Source organism: Lutra lutra, chromosome 1 (genome assembly GCF_902655055.1).
Source record: "Lutra lutra chromosome 1, mLutLut1.2, whole genome shotgun sequence".
Lineage (NCBI taxonomy): Eukaryota > Metazoa > Chordata > Mammalia > Carnivora > Mustelidae > Lutra > Lutra lutra.
Window position 1 is genome coordinate 219310127 of NC_062278.1, and position 17822 is coordinate 219327948.

Consider the following 17822-nt stretch of genomic DNA (forward strand, 5'->3'; position numbering starts at 1 on the left):
AAACCAGTTAGCGGAATTAAAATTAGGGACCATCTCTGCAACCTGCTGCTACTTGGACACTTGGATAGCTAGGGCGGCCGGTGCAGCGGGTCTGCTGCACGGCCGGGAGCTGGAGGGAGACCGAGAAGCAGCCTGGCCCCGCCGCCTCCCGTGTCCCTGGTGATGTGAGGACAGGCCGCACCTGGGCAGCGCCAGCCGCCCAGGGACCCGTGCCAGAGGAGACACAGCGAGCAGATGGAACGGCGAGAGATGGCCCGTCTTGTTTCTCGGGGCTAACCTGTCACTTCTTTTCAGTTGTCGTCTTGTTTGTGTTTCTAACTAGGAGAAAGAGCCCCAGAAAAATGAGTCTAGCGATACTTGTGAGGAGGAAAACTGTGAGAAAAAAGAGCAAGTTGCACAGCAGGCGTTTGTGTTCGGGCAGAACCTGAGGGACAGAGTCAAGGTGTGTGACCAGAGGCCTGAATGAGCGCTTGCACTCCTGGGTCGGTCTGTTCCGCCTCCTCCAGGTTAAACCACAGGAACTCCGCTTTTCCTTACAAAAGGGCGGGAGGTGGAGACAAAGACCGTGCCTGTGCGCTCGTCCTGTGACTCGTGGTGCTTCCGGTGGCTTCCTGTGTTGCATGCCCGCCATCCCGCACTGCTCCGCTCCCGGCACACTCCCCGGTGGGCTCCCCCGTTCTCCCGGGAGCAGCAGACAGAGAGGCAGCCGAGCATGCCTGTCCCTGAGAACCCACATCTTCGGGGCAAAGGAGACAGACAGCATGACCTGATGCTTTCAGCGTGGCCGGAGAGATTGTTGTCTGACTCATGGGCTTCCCTGTCTTGGCACTAAGAAACGTGTAGACCAGTTCATTCTCAGCTGTTGGAGGCCTGTCCTGGGTGCTCTAGGGTACTGGGCAGCGTCCCTGACCCCCATCCTGCAGGTGCCAGGAGTATCCCCCTGCCCACCATTGTGGCAACCAAAAGTGTCCTTTCGTAGTGCTGAGGGTTCCCTTTGGGACAAAGTTACCCTTAATTGAGAATTATTACCTTATTTTATTAAGGCAGGGCAGGTAGAAAAAGAACTTTCCTCTCCATCAGAGGCAATAGCGCCTGTCCCCTCCCTGGCTGCCCCCAAGGGCTACTGGTATAGTCTGGGGACTTTGAGGCAGGGGTGGAGAGCATCTGGCAGTGGCAGGGGTCTGGGCTCGGGACCCCGTGCGCTGCTGCTCTGGGAGACCTGAATGGGGCAGCACTGCCTTTCCAGCCACCATGATGGAGCGTCCCTCTGGGCCATTTCCAGCAGCTCATCTGGCAGGAGCTCCTTGAAAAACCTGAGAGACAACATCAGTGGCTGTGTCTGGGGACATCTATGGTTGTCACAACGGGTGTGGGCACTGCTGCCCATCCAGTGGGCATAAGCCAGGGATGCTGCCCAACAGCCCGCAGTGTCCGGGTGACATCAGGGCGGCGCCCCCCCAAACAGCGGTCTAGCCCCGATGTCCATGATGCTGAGGAAAGGGAATGGAAGTCTCTCTGGCACGTGGAAAACATCAGGCTGTGCCATCTGCCTTCTCCAGGGCTCACTGTCCAACAGAATCACACAGTCCCAGGGGTGAGAAATAGGCATTTCTGTTACACGGCTTTAGCCAAAGTAATGAGCCCCTTGGGGGCTGCTCGCTGCAGGGAGGAGGACACAGGAGAAGGAAGGGCCTTGAGATCCACCCGTTTTGGAGAGCAGGGTCCTGGCCTGCACTGTCAGGTCAATTCTGTTCCTAGAGGTTAGGGGGATGGCTGCCCTGAAATTGGGGTGGGGGGCCACATCTTACAGAGGCCCAGGGCTCACGTGATCTGTGGCCTCACAGTTACATGCCACCTTCTGGGTGGGGGCAACTTCCTGGCACCCCGAGCCTCTGCTCTCACTCGTAGGACGAGGTTGACGATACCCACCTCTCAGCGTTCCCGGGAGAATCCCATTCAGTGATAACGTTTAACAGAGCTGACATGGCAGTTAGCTAGCATAAAAGAAGCCCTTGAGAAACAGCGCTTTCATTATATTCATAATAAACCCCTTAAAATACCGGATTTGGAAGCATTTTATGACCTCTCGTTATAGAGCATTAGTGAAAAGGGCAGTAAGATGCCAACCTGAGGGTTTGGTTTTGTTTCAACAAGGTAGAAAAAGTTTCCTGATGCCTTATAAACTGTTTTTCTATCTTGACTGTTAAAAGCAGAAATGGTGAAGTTGATTACAGCCCCCCCCACCTCTTGTGTGCACACACGTGTGCGTGCACGGGGGCACACACGCACACACACACACAAGCTGTGCCATGTGGCCTGAGGGTATGCAGACGGGCGGAGCCGGAGAGGTCCTGAACAGCGGTTGTCTGAGCAGTAAGTGTTGCCTCTCTGTTTCCCAGCTAACACATGAGAACACTGACGTAGCTGACATGGAGAATGCCGGACACCCCAGTTCAGAAACGCCAGCTGCGACCAACTATTTCCTTCAGTATATCAGCTCCAGGTGCGTGTCTTAGGCCTGGTGCCCAGCTTCAGAGCGGCCCAGGGTTGTCCATCACCCTGAGCTTGGGGCCCAGGGAGGAGACAGCAGCTGGAATAGGAGCCAGCCCGGTCCTTCTGGGGAGCAGGATGGAGCTGGGGGGTGGGAGGAAGCAGATTTCACCAAAATCCTGCGCCCCCCTCCCCGGCTCCTCCCTTTATTCCCACTCTGGGCACAGCTGTGGAGGGGCCAGGATGGTAGGCTTCCATTCGACAGACAGGCAAGGCAGGACCCCAGTTCTGCTTGGCCCCCAGAGTGACCTCTGTCACCTGGATCTCATGCCCAGAGCAGAAGTCAGTGGGCCAGTGGCTGGTTGGCTGCCTTCTGTTACCTAACGGGTTCTAACCTATGAGGACCCGTTACCCTGGATATGGGCTCGCCAATGGCTAACACTGCTGGTAGTGGTGCTCGAGGATGGCCTGGATGCCCCATGGGTATTTCAGAGAGAAAGCATGTCCCTGCCTAGGAGACAGGCCGCCAGACCGGATAGAACATGGGTTTGGACTTCAGGGAAGCCTGACATGAACGGTGGTCACCAAGCTCACACTTGGCTGCCTGGACCTTGATGAGCAAAGTGCATTGGATATTGTTTGAAAGACATTTTTTTGCACTGTAGCATTTTCCAAGTTGGGATGTGCTTACACCTGTGACACTTTAAACTGGACAAAATGTGATGGTGACATCAACTCCGAGGTCATCCTGTGTCACTGCCAGTGTCCAGGGGTGGGAGGTGCGCCCTCCTTTGTGCAGGCCAGGGGGCTGGTGGGTTCTTTCGGGGAAGTAAGTGGTGCCTGGTCCGACCTCTGTGATCAGCCTCCCCGAGCTGATGTCCTCAGTCACCCCGATGTGACCCCAGCCTCGAGGAGGTCGGGGATGATAAAGTGGCTGTCAGGCATGTCATGTAGTACCCACACACCATGGACCCTTGGAGGTAGGAGCCAAAGGTCTGTTTACCCATCAGCACAGCCTGACTCAGAGTCTTGTGAGCACCTGTCCCTGGAGGGCCTGGCCTGTCCCCCACAGGGGAGGCTGAGCAGTGCCTACAGCCATGCTTTCTGCACCAGGGGTTGGCCTTTACCCACTCTGACCGTGCACACGCGTGTGCAGCACCGGCGAGTGTGCCACCGGCCTGCCCTGCTCCCATGGGGAGTCCCACACCCACAGCGTGCCTTTTCTTCAGTTTAGACAACTCGACCAATAGTGCCGACACCGCCAGCAACAAATTCGTATTTGGCCAGAACATGAGCGAGCGCGTGCTGGTGAGTGGCCCCTATGGGGACTGTTTTTCCTGGGGCCCCAGGGCAAGGGACATGTGAATATAGCTGCCACTTTGCCTTCTATAAAGTGGGGATGCTTCCAGTTGCAAGAGAAAGAAGACCCAGTTCCAACTTGGGGGCAGGGGGTTTGCACCAGGAGGCTCTCCAGGAGCTGGTGTACGAGCTTCCTGCCTTTCTTCTACGCCGGCTAGCTAAGCCTCATCCCAGGACCAGCTTCCCCTTAAGTCAGGGGCCATGCTTCCTCCTGGCCGAGGCCAGCTGCAGTGATAATCGTCAGACCAGAGTCCTTAGCCACGTGCCTCTGAGACCACCCTGAGACACCTCTAGAGCCAATCCCTTGGCTCCCCCTTCAGCACCCCCGTCCCTGACCATGAGGCTGCAGCACGGAGAGCGCTCTGGGGACATGGCCTTGAGGGGCCCCTGCAGTGCCCCAGGTGTCTCCTGCACGCACTGTGGCCAGGCTGTCTCCCATCCCAGAAAGCCTGGCCAATTTGGGATAGGGTTCTAGAATTGTTCGCCTGCTTCCTTATCTTTGTTCCTTTTCTTTCCTTGTTGAATGCGTAGAACCCCACTATGTCTGTTTTGAGTGTGGTTAAGGGGCTGTTTTGTCCGCTTTGTTATTTCCGTCTTTGTCTCAGCCCGTGTCACTTTGGGGGGACCTCCTGCTGCTTTTCTCGAGTGTCAGTACGGTTCTTTCCCTGTTTAAAACGAGACGGTCCAGAGATACACAGCTGGTGGCACGCATCTCCCTGAGATGTCAGGGGAGGCCCCACCTGCGGACTCGGACAGCAGTTCACCTAGAGCGGAGAAGGGCAGATTGGGGAGGATGGAGCTGCCTGTTTCGTGAGGGTGCTTTCCTGCTAGGTTTTACCACCAAATGGAGACACAGCCACAGGCTGGAACCCACCGTCTGGGGAAGGGTTGTCTGATCTCCTCTGCCGGGTCTGGGTGGGTCCCCAGCGCCGGGAAGGAAAGGGCATCTGCAGGAAAAAGCCCTCTGCCTGGGAGGCAGTGCACGTGCTGGCAGACCGGCTTCCCGTTGTGCTGCGGCGGCCTGCCAGGAGCGCCCGCACATGCTCTCCTCCCCGTGTGCTTCCGTCCCCCGCAGAGCCCGCCCAAACTCAATGAACTCAGTTCAGATGCCACCAGGGAAAATGCAGCTGCTGAGTCTGGGTCTGAGTCCTCATCCCAGGAGGCCACCCCCGAGAAAGGTATGTCGCAGGGGCACTGCCCATCCCCATCCCCGCTCAGGAGGGACACGGGCCCCAGCTCACGGCCACATTGGAAGCCACATGAGATCCCCGCGCCGGTGCGGAATTGGAAAGCCGTGGCGCTGGCTTTCAGCGGGCAGAGAGGGCCCTTGCTCCTCCTTAAAACAGAACATTCGGGATGGCTCTGGGGATAGGGTTGTGGAGGTGGCTGTCCCCCTCCCTTCTTGCCCTGAGGTGGGGAAGGGGAATTCCTCTCAGTGCTCTGTGGGAAGACTCCTGTGCCCCGTCCTCTACCAAGTGAGTGGCCGTGGGCGATCTGGAGCCACGCTGGCAACTGGCTCCTCGATGGTCCCCCGCAGCATCTGGGCCAGAGCGCTGTGTGTGTGGGGTCCGCTCCACATCCCAGGAGCTGGCACCCTTGAGACAGAGGCAACCCTTTTGTTCTGCCTGCTGTGAGGAACACATACACGCACACACACCCCCAGCAAGTAAATAGTCAATGTCGTTTAGCTAATAACATTTCAGAGTCCCTGGCCGAGTCTGCAGCCGCCTACACCAAGGCAACAGCACGGAAGTGTTTGCTGGAGAAAGTGGAAGTCATCACCGGGGAAGAGGCGGAGAGCAATGTGTTACAGGTGAGGCGGGTCTGGTCGGGGGCATCTGGCTGCGGTGGGCCTCCTGGCCCTTCGGTGGTGATGTGAGAGGCCAGCCGTAGCCCCCAGCCTCTCTGTGCACCTGAGGGGTTGGACCCGTGTCCTCCAGGCATGGGGGCCTCCCCGCGCAGCAACGGAAGGGCCGGTGCCCCATGCTCCGGGGCCTTGTGGCGGGGCTTCTGAGAGCGGAGCCCTAAGGGTCTTCCGGTCTCGCTTTGGTGTAGAACGGAAGGATCTGTTTTGAGGCATTCTCAGCAGTTCAGGGAGAAACTTGTATCGGGCCCCCAGAATGAACAGCTGTGATGTTGGTCACGCTGGCACCCCGTGTTATTTTATGAGGGAACTGGGATCCCGGGTGCACCCCACACTCGTCCCGCCTTTCCTCTGCTTCCCGGTTCAGTGTGCCTTGTTTATCTCCTTTGCGCTGTTGTGCGCGTGCATGTGTGTCCGTGACCTGTGTGTGTAGAGCATCGGAGAGTTTCTGATGCAGCATTTCAAGAAGTACTGTTCCTGCCCACTCAGCACGGTTGTGAAATCGCTGTGAGCAGAGACGCGGCTCGGTGGAGACCCGCACACTTCGGTGAAAGGCCAGCTGGGGTCCACGTCGCGCGTTCTTTGGCTGCCGAACGGTGCACTGAGCCGGAAGATGCATACTGTGGAATTGACTTTGCCGTGCACGGTCCCGTGGTGGTTAGCGTGTTCACGTAGTTAGGGAGCTGCCACCACTATCACAGTAGAACATTTTCGTCCCCTAAAAGAAACCCCCCATCAGCAGTCACCTCTCAAATGCCCTCCCCGGCCCCCACGAGCCCCCTCCCTGTCCGTGGAGAAGCCTGTTCTGGAAATGTTGCCCTTTGGACTCACGCCCCACACAGACTTCTGTGTCTGGTCCCTGCCCTGAGCATCGTGGGCTCGGGGACTGTCCCCAGGCGTCACCGAGGGACGTGCATAGAGGGACATTGACGTTTCCGGCTTTTTAGCCAGTGTGAATCGTGCTTCCATGGACACTGCATGCAGGCTCGTGTGTGCAGACACGCGTCACTTCCCTTGGGTGGAGCTCTAGGACGGGGGTCTCTGGGCTGCACGGCAACTCCACATGTAACATGGTGAGGGACATGTATCCGCAGCAGCAGCCACGCCACGTGTCATTCCCACCAGTGGCGTGTGAGCTGCTCGGTGCTCCACCCCGTCCCCGGTGCCGGCTCTCACCCAGCTCTCGATGCCGTCCTCGTGAGTGCGAGCTGCCGTCTCACTGGTATCTGCTTTTTATCTTCGGTTCCTTAGTGATGCTTTCGTGCTCCTCGGACAGTGTAAAATTCATCTTGGCTGGAGGAGAGGATGCAAAACTGGCCAAGGGCCAGACGCGCCCCCTGCGCCAGAGTTGGCTGGCCCTGCCCAGCAGTTCACGCAGGCCAGGTCGGAGGCTCCCCGGAGTGGGTCCACGCTGGCGTCCCCCCAGCCAGGGCCCCGCTCACTCGGAGGACTGCCTTGTGTTCCAGATCCAGTGTAAGCTGTTTGTCTTTGACAAGACCTCGCAGTCGTGGGTGGAGAGAGGCCGGGGGCTGCTCAGGCTCAATGATATGGCATCGGCCGATGATGGGACGCTCCAGTCCCGACTAGGTGAGTGCAGTGCGGTGTCTGTGCAGAGGCCCGGGATGGCACAGACCTCTTCCCGAGGCCCAGGAAGGCAGGATCCCCACGCAGGTCCCCACCAGAGAGCCCCAGCACCCGTGGCCTGCAGGCCCGGGCCCCATCCTGAGGCCCTCGCTGCTAGCTCTTCCGTGACTGTCCTCTTTATGAGTGTGACGGTAAATGAAACTACCTACTTAGCAACTCTTGAACGTGTTTTCTAATAATTAAAGTGCTGGTGGTTTTATGATGGAAAGGGAAAATAAGAAATCCAACAGCCCCATACAGCCTGTGGTCCTTGCCACACACCTTCCCCAGCCCATCCCAGCTGCTCCACGCGTGCCTCAGCAGTGGGCCTACAGGGCGCAGGGGCCTCAGGGAGTGGACACGGGGTGGTCAGTGGGAGCCCAGGACCCCACCCGCAGCCTCCCTGAGCTGGCCACGCTGCTGCATCTGGGGCCCCAGGTTGAGGTGGGGAGAAGTTGGCTGGCGGGAAGCCAAGGTGTCACCGCCGTGTCCATGGGGTCAGGGCACTTGCTGGGAGGATGGGCTCTGATAAACCAGGCAGGCTGACGCGGCCTTGGGTAGATGTGACACATACTTTCAGAGAAGGAAGAAGGTCTCAAGAAGGTCTGTACCCTCTTTTTCTCCACTGTCTGTCTCTATCTCACTCTTGATGGGAGCTCTAAGCAGCCATTGGCCTCAACGTTTTTTCTAAAAAAATTGCAGAGTAGGGGCTGGGGCTCGGCCTGTGAGTGGGGCAGTCAGGGGGCATCTGCCTTCTAGGCAGCGTGTCACATGACAGTGTCACAGCCCCCAAATGTCCCTCTCTGGCCCTGTCTCCCACCTAATCATCCCCCTTCCCCAAAGGAGCCGCCATCCTGGCACCTGCTGGGTGGACCAGCAGAACCCTCCCCGTGGCGGACGTGGCCGTGAGGGAGCTGGGTGGTACGGGGCCGGCCCCCGCGTGTGGGGCTCAGCAGACGGGTGGGCAGCTTATGTGGGCCTTGAGAGAACTGCGGGGTTTCGCCCTCGTGGGGTTTTCCTTTCCAGAATGTGTCCGTTCTCCTAGCTGGCTGTGGGGTGGGGGTCGGGGCCCAGGGCTGAGTGGCCTTGTCCGTCGCAGTGATGCGGACCCAGGGCAGCTTGCGGCTGATCCTCAACACCAAGCTCTGGGCCCAGATGCAGATCGACAAGGCCAGCGAGAAAAGCATTCGCATCACAGCCATGGACACTGAGGACCAGGGCGTGAAGGTTTTCCTGATCTCTGTGAGTAGCCCTGGGGACGGGACAGGCTACTACCGACCTCCTGGGGAGAGGAAGTACCCGGCCCGGCCCCTGCAGGACTGTAGTAAGCACTGCCCCTCGGGGGGTGCTCTGCACCGGTGGCGTGGGCCAGATTGTGAAGGAGGAGGCCTCTAGGCCGGCCAGTTTCCAGAGGAGTCCGTGGAAGAGAGACAGGAGTGGGCCTGCATCACCACGGGCCTTCCCAGCTACGAGCTCTGAGTCCCTGGGAAGGACTGGCCCGGGGGCACCTGGAGCTTCGGTCCACTGTCCCTGAGCTTGAGGAGAGAGGGTTAGGCTCCTCCCCAGACTCCGCCGGGGACTATGGGATCCCATCACTGGGGGGCAGCAGCCACCCTGACCAAGAGATCTTAGAGCCCGCCACTTCCCTCCGCCTGTCCCAGGCCAGTTCCAAGGACACGGGCCAGCTGTATGCAGCCCTGCACCACCGCATCCTCGCCCTGCGCAGCCGCGTGGAGCAAGAGCAGGAAGCCAAGATGCCTGCCCCCGAACCCGGGGCAGCCCCGTCCAACGAGGATGACAGTGACGAGGACGTCCTGGCTCCATCGGGGGCCACTGGAGGCGGTGAGCCAGCGGTCCCGGCCCTGGCGGGGACTGGGGAACCTGACCCCAGGGGACGGGGCTCCAGCCAGGGCCGGGACCTGACGCTGAGGCCGCTGCTTCCCACAGGTGCCTGCGAGGAAGGGGAGGGGCAGACGGCCGGAAGCACATAGCGCCGGGAGCCGGCCGCCCGAGAGCCTGCTGCTTTGTCCGTCTGTCTGCCCATCCGCCTGCCCCAGCCCGCCGGCAGTGTGGAGGCGCGGGGCTCGGGAACCACACTCCCCGCTGGGTTGGCCACAGTTCGGATCCGCATGTCCCGTTCAGAAGCAGACCCGGGAACTGCCTGAATGTGGTTTGGGACACGAGACCTCATCATATTGATGAGCAAAACGAAAAAGAACATTTCTTCCCTCCCCCTCCTTTGAATTGAAATGGCACATTAAGACTTGTCACGGCTTCTCACTGGGACTGGGACGCCTTGTTTCTTCACCCTCCTCCTCATGTCCCGGCCTCTCTGCCGCCGCCGCCCGCCCAGGCCACCGGGTCTGTCCACACGAGTGTAAACACTGGGCCTGCTGGATGCTCTGTTAACTACCGTATCCAGTTTCCCACACTGTGATCCGGGGCTTGTATTTTTAGATCTTTTTCCCCCAAGGCTTTGTGTTTGGTTTCTGAGGTTAAGACTCTCCTGTGCATTGAGTGGGCACAGCTCCATCCTGGGCCACGTCCTCCTCCCGCCTGGGCTCCTGGCCTCTGTGCTGGGGTGGGGTCAGGCCCCGACTTGTTCCCTACCCAGGCTTGCCCCACGGCCGGTCATGGGGTATTGAGGGGTTGGGCCTCAGACGTGCAGAGAGCTTATCTAAAAACAGGGTCACTGGACCTGGGAGGGTCCCTACCCACCCCCCTGCCTTTCCCCGTCATGTTGGTCACCCATCATCTGGCGCCCAGGCACAGACCTTCTTGCTGCCGGCCATTCCTTGCCCAGCCCTGGACGATGTCACTGCCCCCGAAACCATCCAGGACCAGGGGCCTCTGTGAGAGGCAGAGGAGGGAACTTAGCAGGGCCTTTGGGAAGGGGGGGGGACGGGGGCTGGTTCCAGACAACCAGCCGTCTCCCACACTCGCTGCACACACAGGAGCGTGGCCAAGAGCCAGCCGGCCCTCACCCACCTGGGGCGGCATGTGAAGAAGGGCCCCGTGTACAGGGCTCCGAGGATGTTCCGAGGACAGTGCCCAGCCCCACCGTCGGGTGAGCAGAAGGCTTTGTCTCCACAGCTGTGCCGCCCACACCTCGGCTTGCTCGTGTGCAGCCTGGGCCCCGGGAAGACACCAAAGGCCCTCCCAACAGACCCAGTCACACTTCTCTGCTTTAAGCCTTAGCCAACTAGTGACAAGTAAAACCAGAAAATGCCCATGTGTTTTGGAACATTTATGTAAGATTGTCATATGAAATGTATTTGGGAACTACATTAAAACTTTTAACTAAAACCCTGGCCTCCCACATGCCCCAGGGGCCTCAGGAAGAAGCCCGACAGCCCAGCCAGGAACAGCATCCACCTCTCAGAGCCTCCTGGCCTGTCTGCAGGCCCCAAGCCCCTGCCCCACACCCCACACCCCAACTCCGGGCAGGTGACTAAACTTGGCTGCTTTCCAAGACTGGCCGGCTCCAGGCTGAGCTTTGCTTCACAAAAAGGCTGTTTGCTTCCCTGCCCAGAGGCTGGCTGGCTCCCCGAGGTGGGGGGTGGGGGGGCAGCTGCAGCGGCTCTGAGGCCCAAGGTCTGCATAGCCTGGACAGAGACGGCCTTGCTCCTTGGGGTCCTAAGACCTGATCCAGCCAGTCCTGGGGCCTCCACCTTGGGCTGAGCCCGAGGCCCTGGCTCAGGGGGCCAGGGTGGGGGCCTATGCTCTGGGGAGGGGGCGGGGGTGTGGCTGAGCAAGTGTGTGTGGCTCACAGCTGCCAGGCACTGGTCATCATGGCCACAAACTCCTCATCTGTGTCCATGGAGGTGCTCACGCCGCTGTAGTAGTCCTGGAATTCAGCCAGCGTGACCTGGAGACAGACAGGCTCTAAGCAGGGACCAGAGACCTGGGCAGAGGGTGGGGGGCTGTCTGTGGGCACCCACCTGCCCGTCCTTCTCGGAGGAGTCGAAGTTGTCCAGGAAGCGGCGGAGCACCTCCTCCTCGGTCCACTCCCCACTTCGCACCTTAGGGTGGGCGCGGCCACTGTACACCCCCCGGAGGTCGTCCACGGTCACCACACCATCCCCGCTGCGGTCCAGCTTGGCAAAGGCAGCTGCAATGACCGCCTCCCGAGCTGGGGACATGGGGGGCTGGAAAGGAACAGGGAGTGATTGGGGGGGGTCTAGTGCACCCCAGTCTGGGGCTCCCGGGCACCCGAGGTCAGCACAGACATCGGCAAGCCCACCGAAGCACCCCCGCCCCCTCCGACAGCAGGGCGAAGGGCTTCACCCGCAGTGCCCTCAGGAACTCCTCCAGGTTGAGCGTCCCGCTGCCGTCACGGTCCCAGCGCCTGCACACGCCCTCTGCTTCGGCCGCGTCCAGCACCAGCCCCAGCTCAGCCAGGCCCCGCTGGAGTTCCCCCGAGTCCAGGGTCCGGCTCCTGTCCCGGTCCAGGCGGCGGAAAAACCTGAGGGATATGGGGCACAGTTAAAAAGTGGTCCCTGGGGCTAGGGGTTAAGAAGGTTTAAGGGGATGGCTCACCTGGCCAGGCCCTGGATGCCCAAGGCCCCTCGGGACAGGCACTGTGCCCGGAGCTTCTCCACAGTGGCGTCCACAGCATCCATGGCAGGTTGGGCGCTGGGCAACTGGCCGGGGGAGAGTTCGAGGAAGGACTTCCACTCGGCCGACCAGGCTCTGGTCCGGTGCCACGAGCCTGCCTTGTCCACCTGCCTGCTCGCCTGGCCTGCAACGGTCCTGGAGTCCAGACAGCCACTCCTCTGGCTCCTGCCCGTTCTACCCAGCATTGGCATCGCGTCCTGCCTGGCAGGCCTGTTGCTAAGGGATGGTGGCTCAGGAGACTGGGAGGGGCCCCAGCTGTAACCCTCATTGTGCCAGTGCCTCAGAGCTCTAGACACGGCCCGGGGTGGGGCTGGGTTTGGGGGGGCACGGAGTGGCAGGACCAAGAGGGACAGGGCAGTGCTCTCACTGGCACCACCACCCACACACTGCCCTGGTCACTTCCAGCCTTGCAGTGCCCAGGTCTGGGACAGAGCCAGACCCAGAGAAGCAGTGGGGGTGGTCCCCCTTCCTGGCCACAACAAGGAGGGACGGGCCACAGCCCTACAGTGACCACAGTGTCCCAGACAGAGGCAAGGCCATGCCAAGGAGGCTCAAGACCCAATTCCTGTGTGACCTGGAGCAGCTCCCCTCCCCTCTCTGGGCTCTACTGGTCCCCTGCCCCTTTTCACAGGGGCAGCAGCCAAAGCGGCCGAGAGATCCAAGTTCAGAAGCCTTGAGGCGGCCCAGGCCCCTGTCCTGGTGCTCAGACCGGTGTGGCCGAGCCAGGACACAGCGGTCTTACAGATTGTACTTGCGTTCAGTCAGACAAAGCAGTTTGCGGTACTTATTCCAGAACCAGTGTGGGGTTTCTGTCGACGTGGGTCTTTTGGTGGTTGGTTTTTTCAGTTCTCAAACATCACTTGGTGGTCTTGCTCCTAACAAGATGGGGGAGCCGGGGCATTGCGGTCCCAGATGAAAAAGTGGCCCCGGCCCCCCACGACATCCAAGAAGCACCGAGGCCACCGTCACAGAAGGCCGCCGACTGAGCGTTCCACCGACTGGCAAGATTGAAAATGACACTGGATTTCCAGGAAGTAAATAAAACATGTGCCCCGTTTGGAGACCCATCTGCCACAGAGACCCAGAGGTCATCAGAGGCTTTTCAAAGCCTGGACTTGGACACGGCACAATGGTGGTGTCGTTAGTTGCTGCTGCTGTCAGAAACCAGTCCACGGGTCGCACGCAGCCGGGCACTGTGAGTCAGGCCACAGCTGATGTGACACTGTCAGCATTATGCGAAACTGCAGTGACATTCTGGTGGCTCGCTGCAGTCCATAACTCTTGAGTGGGCAGAGAAATACTCCATTGTGTTTTTTATGAGGGTTATAAAAATCACTTTTTTTCCCCATAGAAAAATGTAAAATATCACCACAGTTATTGTAACTCTGCTTTCGCATCTCCTCATTTGAAGAGAATCAGAATGTCAACAGTAACCACTCCAGAAACTGGAAGTGGCCCAGGCCCTCCCCACCCCGGGGCCAACTGACTTCACCACCCTGAGCCTCACTTTCCGTAGCTGTACAATGGGGAAGTCTGGGCTGCAAAGATTAGACATGAGTGCCCGTGACTGTAACTTGTGTCCCCCAGCCCAGCAGGACCCCACCCGGGGCCACCTCTCCAGCCCCCACACAGGAAGAAAGGAAGGACCAAGGCGAGGAAATCATCCAATTTATTCATAAACTCAGGCAGGCCTCAGCCTGCCTTCCCCTCATACAAGCAGCCCCCCTTATTGACCCAGAGAAAATGGGGCCATTGTTGCTGCACTGAGGGGTCACTGTTAGACACCAGGCAGGCCGGCAGCACCATCCTGAGGGCTGGGGACAGACACCCGACCTTTCCAGGCCAAAATGGGCCCTGCCCCTCTGTGGTTCCTGGTGTGACGGTTCCCTGAGTAAGGAGGCAAGAAAACGTGGGACCTGGCTGCGCAGAGAAAGGCACGGGGTTCCCTGGTTTGGTTGGGGGATGGGGGGAAGGCACCCTGAACGTCTCTGGCCGAGAAGAGCAGCATAGAAATAAGGAGTTTAAAAATAGATTCTCCAGGGAATATCAAAAGGAGCGAGCTGTTTGCTAGAAAAGCCGAACTTGCTGGGGCCGCATCAGATGTGCTGGGGGCCCCTGGCTCCCTTCAGGGCCCACAAACCCCATCCTGTTCCTACTGAGGTCCGAGGTCCCAGGGTGCCCCTGGCGCTGGTGATGAAGAATAAAGAACAAGAGTGCTGCCCTTAGGCAGCTTGCACTCTGGTGACAAGACAGGCCCTGAAGAAAACAATGGGTAACAGCAGGGGTAGGCAGGGAAGGCCCCCCCACCCCCCCCCACCCCCGGAGATTACCATACGCAAATATCTGAGTGACAAGGACTGGGTCATGTGACATCTGGGGGAAGAGCGTCCCAAGCAGAGGGAACAGCCAGCAGAAAGGGATGCCTGAGCTCTCCCTGGGGCAGCACCCCAACCGGGCCGCCAGCATGTCAGCATGTCTCACACCTCCCCGCCCTCTTCCGGGTTAAAGGTTGACAGGCAGGCAGGCTTAGGGGAAAGGATCTCGGATTAAAAGTTCATCTTCATATAACCAGTGCAAACCGGCACAAGCCTTGAGGTTCCCAGTTCTTGTCTGGGATGAAGAATAAGAAAGCTTTATCCTGGGGTGAGGGATGCTTCAGAAGGAACAAAAATCGGGGCAGGGGGGAAAGGGGGAGAAAAACTTGATGCCATCCGCCTGCACAAGCGAGGGATCTCAAACTCAGATGCTTCAGGGGCCAGACATGCAGCCCTAAGAGAGGTGAGGCAGCCAAGTGGGCCTCACACTTTGGCTAAAGAGGGTACCCTGAGCTCAGATCCAAGCAGGCATGGCCAAGACTGAAGCCAGAAATCCAGATTTTTGTGAAACGTTGCCAATTTTTTCAACAAGTTGATTGATGTAAAGTTTTGTTTAAAAAAAACTCTTTATCTCAGGGTTGTAAGTTCAAACCCTACATTGGGTGTAGCTACAGATTACTTAAAAATAAAATCTTAAAAAAAGAAAGAAAAATTGGGGCTAAATATGCCTTTGGGCCTTGGGCTGCCTGTTTGAAATCTGACTTTTTAGCAGGTTTTGATGCTTGCAAAGGATTATGGCTCTGTCACGGGGCCCCCTCTGGGACACTGGTGACCCCCAAGGACACCCACAGCAGTGGAACTCTGTCTCCATTGTGTAATCTGCGCTCCAGGGCTCACACCGTGGTCCCAAACACTGCAGGCTGCAGGCGGTCCCTGTCCTCCTCTTCCCCAGTGCTGTTGGCAAGGCGTGGACTGAGCCCACCAGGGAGTGGGTGGCTGGGGTCTCTGGTTGGCAGGGGCCCCAGGCGTTCAGCCTCCGCCAGGGCGGCCAGCAGCCCGGCCAGGGGTGGCCGGCGACGGCAGATGTCCTGCAGCAGCTCCGCCCGGGGCTGCAGCTGCCCAATGAGCTCATCCCTCTGGCGTACAGCAGCCTGCAGGCTGTGGACAGTGGCTTCGGAGGTCAGCAGCTGCTCCTGGAGAGCCGCAATCTCACTGGCAGAAGGCAAGACAGGGCAGTTACGGTACTGAGGGGACCAGAGATTCTCCTCCTCCCTGCCCCTGACTTCCCGGGGCTCCCCATCAGGATAAAGGCCATGCTCCTCACCACTGCTTCAAGACCCCCTTGTTAGGGATTGAATGTGTTCTCTCAACATTCTTATGTTGAATCCCTAGCCACACCCCGCCATGTGATGTATCTGGAGATGGAGACTTTGGGATGAGCTCATGAGAGTGGGACCCTCATAGAATTAGCGCCCTTGTAAGAAGGTACACCAGAGAGTTCTCTCTGGCCCTTTGAGCACACAGCAAGAAGATGACAATCTGCAAGCCAGGATCAATCTGTCTGCGGCACTTCCCACGTGAGCAGAAATCTTCAGTCGTTTAAGCCTCCCAGCCTGTGGCATTCTGTAACAGCAGCCAAAACAGACTAAAACCTCCATTTGCTCCCCTGCAATTCCTTTTTTCCCTATATCTTTTCCTAGTTGTTGTTCAGCTTAGATGGCTCCTCTTTTTTTTTTTTTTAAAGATTTTTTTAATTTATTTATTTGACAGAGATCACAAGTAGGCAGAGAGGCAGGTGGGGACGGGGGGTGGCGGGGGGGGGGGCGGGGAGCAGGCTCCCGCCAAGCAGAGAGCGGGACAGCAGGCTCAATCCCAGGACCCTGGGATCATGACCCTAGCAGAAGGCAAAGGCTTAACCCTCTGAGCCACCCAGGCGCCCCTAGATGGCTCCTCTTACAGGAAGCCTTCCATCTAGGCCCGCTCAGAACCCTATGTGCCTTTCCATCACAACCCCAACCACCCAATTTTGTAATTGCCTAGTGATGTGTCTGCCTAAGGGCTGTGCTACGTAGGTCTCACTTGTGTGCTCTAGCGCCCAGCACAGTGCCTGACACAGTAGGTACTCAGTAAAAATGGATGAATTAATCCAACCAGCTCCGTTCCCACCGGGCCCCTGACCTCCCTCCTCCCCGAGCACTTGTCTCATCCCTTTCAATCCTCAGCGCCTCTTCAAAACCAGAGGGGTTCTTCAAAAACGTCTGATATGATCCCATCCCCCTCTGCTCCAGAACCTGCCATAGATCCCAGTGCCTAGGAAGTCGGTGACCCCTGCGCCTCTCGGAAAAAGCCGATTTTGCATTGTGGAAAAGTGGGCTCTAAGTTAGAAATCTGTACTTGTGTGATACCTCTTAACTTTACGTGCCAGTGACTAATTCGAGGATTTTGGTGTTTTTTCCGATCCTACCAGTAGTCCAGCCCGCACGGGACTGCACACGGTTCCCGCGCCTCTCCTCCCCTTCCAGTCTCGGCTCCGCCTCCGCCCACCTCAGAGAAGTCCACCTGGCCCGCCCCGGGCCTCACCAGTCCTTGGCGCGGCCCAGCTCGTCCAGGGCAGCGCGCAGCTGCTGGTCGTGGCGGGCCAGGCGCTCGGCCTGGGCGCGCACTGTGCGCTCCGCGGCGTCCAGCCGCGCCTCCAACTCCGCGACGCGCCGATGCACAGCCGCCAGGTGTGCGTTCGCCTCGCGGATCTGCAGCGCCGGCGGCGCCGACATGACCCCGGCGCGCTCCCCCGCGGCCCGGAACCGGCCCGGACCACACCCCTGGGCCACGCCCCCAGTGGGCCACGCCCCCCAGAGGCCCGCTCAGAACCTCGGCGCGATTGGCCGCGACACGATGGGTCGCGCCCTCCTCAAACCCAAACACCCTCACTGGTCCCGGCACCTCGAGACTCCGCCCCTGAGCCCCGCCTAACTACAAGATTGGCCAAGGTCCTGACAGACCACGCCCCCGAGGGGGCCGGTGTCCTCGGCGGCGCGCCCCGTTCAGGCTCCTGCAACGGGACTGGTCCCTCCTTCGAGACAGGCCCCGCCCCACTGAGAAGCCAACACCAGCATTGGTCTGGGTCGGGCCTAGAAGCCTGACCACGCCCCAGGCTCCGCCTCTCTCAGATCCACCCCAACGGCCACGGCCACGCCCCTTAGGCAAATATACAGCTCTGGATTGGCCAAGTCCCTTTCGGGGCGTGTCTCCGGTTCTGGTCTTGCCCTCAAGTCTAACGCGGAGATCCTCTGGCCCAGGGCTTGGACAAGCCAGCCACAAGGTGGGCACAACTGGTGTCCCGCTAAAACCCTAGCCCTGAGATCGGTACCTTTGCCCGCCCCCGAACCTGGCCACGCCCCAAAATAGTCGCACGCGGTTCAGAGCCCGGCTTGGGGACCGGCAGGGTGTGACCACGCCCCCACGCAGATTCTGGCTCTGGGAGTGGCCACATTTGAGCTGTGCCCCGCCCCAGGGCTACATCTTGCTCCTATCAAGTGGAGTCCCGGCCCGCACCC

At 59.2% G+C, this 17822-nt stretch overlaps 3 protein-coding genes across 14 annotated transcripts in view; 1 reads left to right on the forward strand and 2 right to left on the reverse strand.

Annotated features, from left to right (window-relative positions):
- RANBP3 (RAN binding protein 3) overlaps positions 1-9622 on the forward strand; it is a 53158-nt gene extending 43536 nt beyond the window's left edge. For 7 of the 11 annotated variants that reach the window (XM_047709244.1, XM_047709216.1, XM_047709295.1 and 4 more), the window contains 9 exons: positions 323-442; positions 2400-2503; positions 3720-3798; positions 4925-5027; positions 5538-5662; positions 7180-7300; positions 8436-8578; positions 8998-9178; positions 9284-9622. In XM_047709244.1, the coding sequence (XP_047565200.1) occupies positions 323-442; positions 2400-2503; positions 3720-3798; positions 4925-5027; positions 5538-5662; positions 7180-7300; positions 8436-8578; positions 8998-9178; positions 9284-9327 (1020 nt within the window). In that variant the 3' untranslated portion in view covers positions 9328-9622. The remainder of the gene's footprint in view (positions 1-322; positions 443-2399; positions 2504-3719; positions 3799-4924; positions 5028-5537; positions 5663-7179; positions 7301-8435; positions 8579-8997; positions 9179-9283) is intronic. The other 4 variants (XM_047709254.1, XM_047709236.1, XM_047709300.1 and 1 more) reach the window with 2 other exon arrangements.
- A 1102-nt stretch (positions 9623-10724) lies between these two features.
- On the reverse strand, positions 10725-12284 carry CAPS (calcyphosine). 2 transcript variants are annotated; one of them, XR_007123701.1, is made up of 5 exons: positions 11876-12284; positions 11624-11801; positions 11278-11484; positions 11027-11204; positions 10725-10979 (listed from the first exon to the last, which is right to left on the reverse strand). XR_007123701.1 is itself a non-coding variant. In XM_047709538.1 (4 exons), the coding sequence occupies exons 1-4, from the start codon at positions 12142-12144 to the stop codon at positions 11103-11105; spliced, it is 756 nt and encodes a 251-aa protein (XP_047565494.1). In that variant the 5' UTR covers positions 12145-12284; the 3' UTR covers positions 10725-11102. The 2 variants fall into 2 exon arrangements, 1 of the variants encoding a protein (XP_047565494.1); XM_047709538.1 differs by having other exon boundaries at positions 10725-11204.
- Positions 12285-13589: 1305 nt separating this feature from the next.
- Positions 13590-17763, reverse strand: VMAC (vimentin type intermediate filament associated coiled-coil protein). The gene is made up of 2 exons (XM_047709630.1): positions 16849-17763; positions 13590-15480 (listed from the first exon to the last, which is right to left on the reverse strand). The coding sequence occupies exons 1-2, from the start codon at positions 17037-17039 to the stop codon at positions 15162-15164; spliced, it is 510 nt and encodes a 169-aa protein (XP_047565586.1). The 5' UTR covers positions 17040-17763; the 3' UTR covers positions 13590-15161.
- Positions 17764-17822: the final 59 nt, after the last annotated feature.

Excerpts from the sequence above, each read along its gene's own strand:
- CAPS (XM_047709538.1), bottom strand. The coding sequence starts at position 12,144 with ATGCCAATGCTGGGTAGAACGGGCAGGAGCCAGAGGAGTGGCTGTCTG. Across the intron at positions 11,485-11,623 it reads AGTTCCTGAGGGCACTGCGG|CCCCCCATGTCCCCAGCTCG; the intron begins GTGAAGCCCTTC and ends GTTCCTTTCCAG. Across the intron at positions 11,205-11,277 it reads CCTCCGAGAAGGACGGGCAG|GTCACGCTGGCTGAATTCCA; the intron begins GTGGGTGCCCAC and ends GTCTGTCTCCAG.
- VMAC (XM_047709630.1), bottom strand. The coding sequence starts at position 17,039 with ATGTCGGCGCCGCCGGCGCTGCAGATCCGCGAGGCGAACGCACACCTG. Across the intron at positions 15,481-16,848 it reads CTGGGCCGCGCCAAGGACTG|TGAGATTGCGGCTCTCCAGG; the intron begins GTGAGGCCCGGG and ends GCCTTCTGCCAG.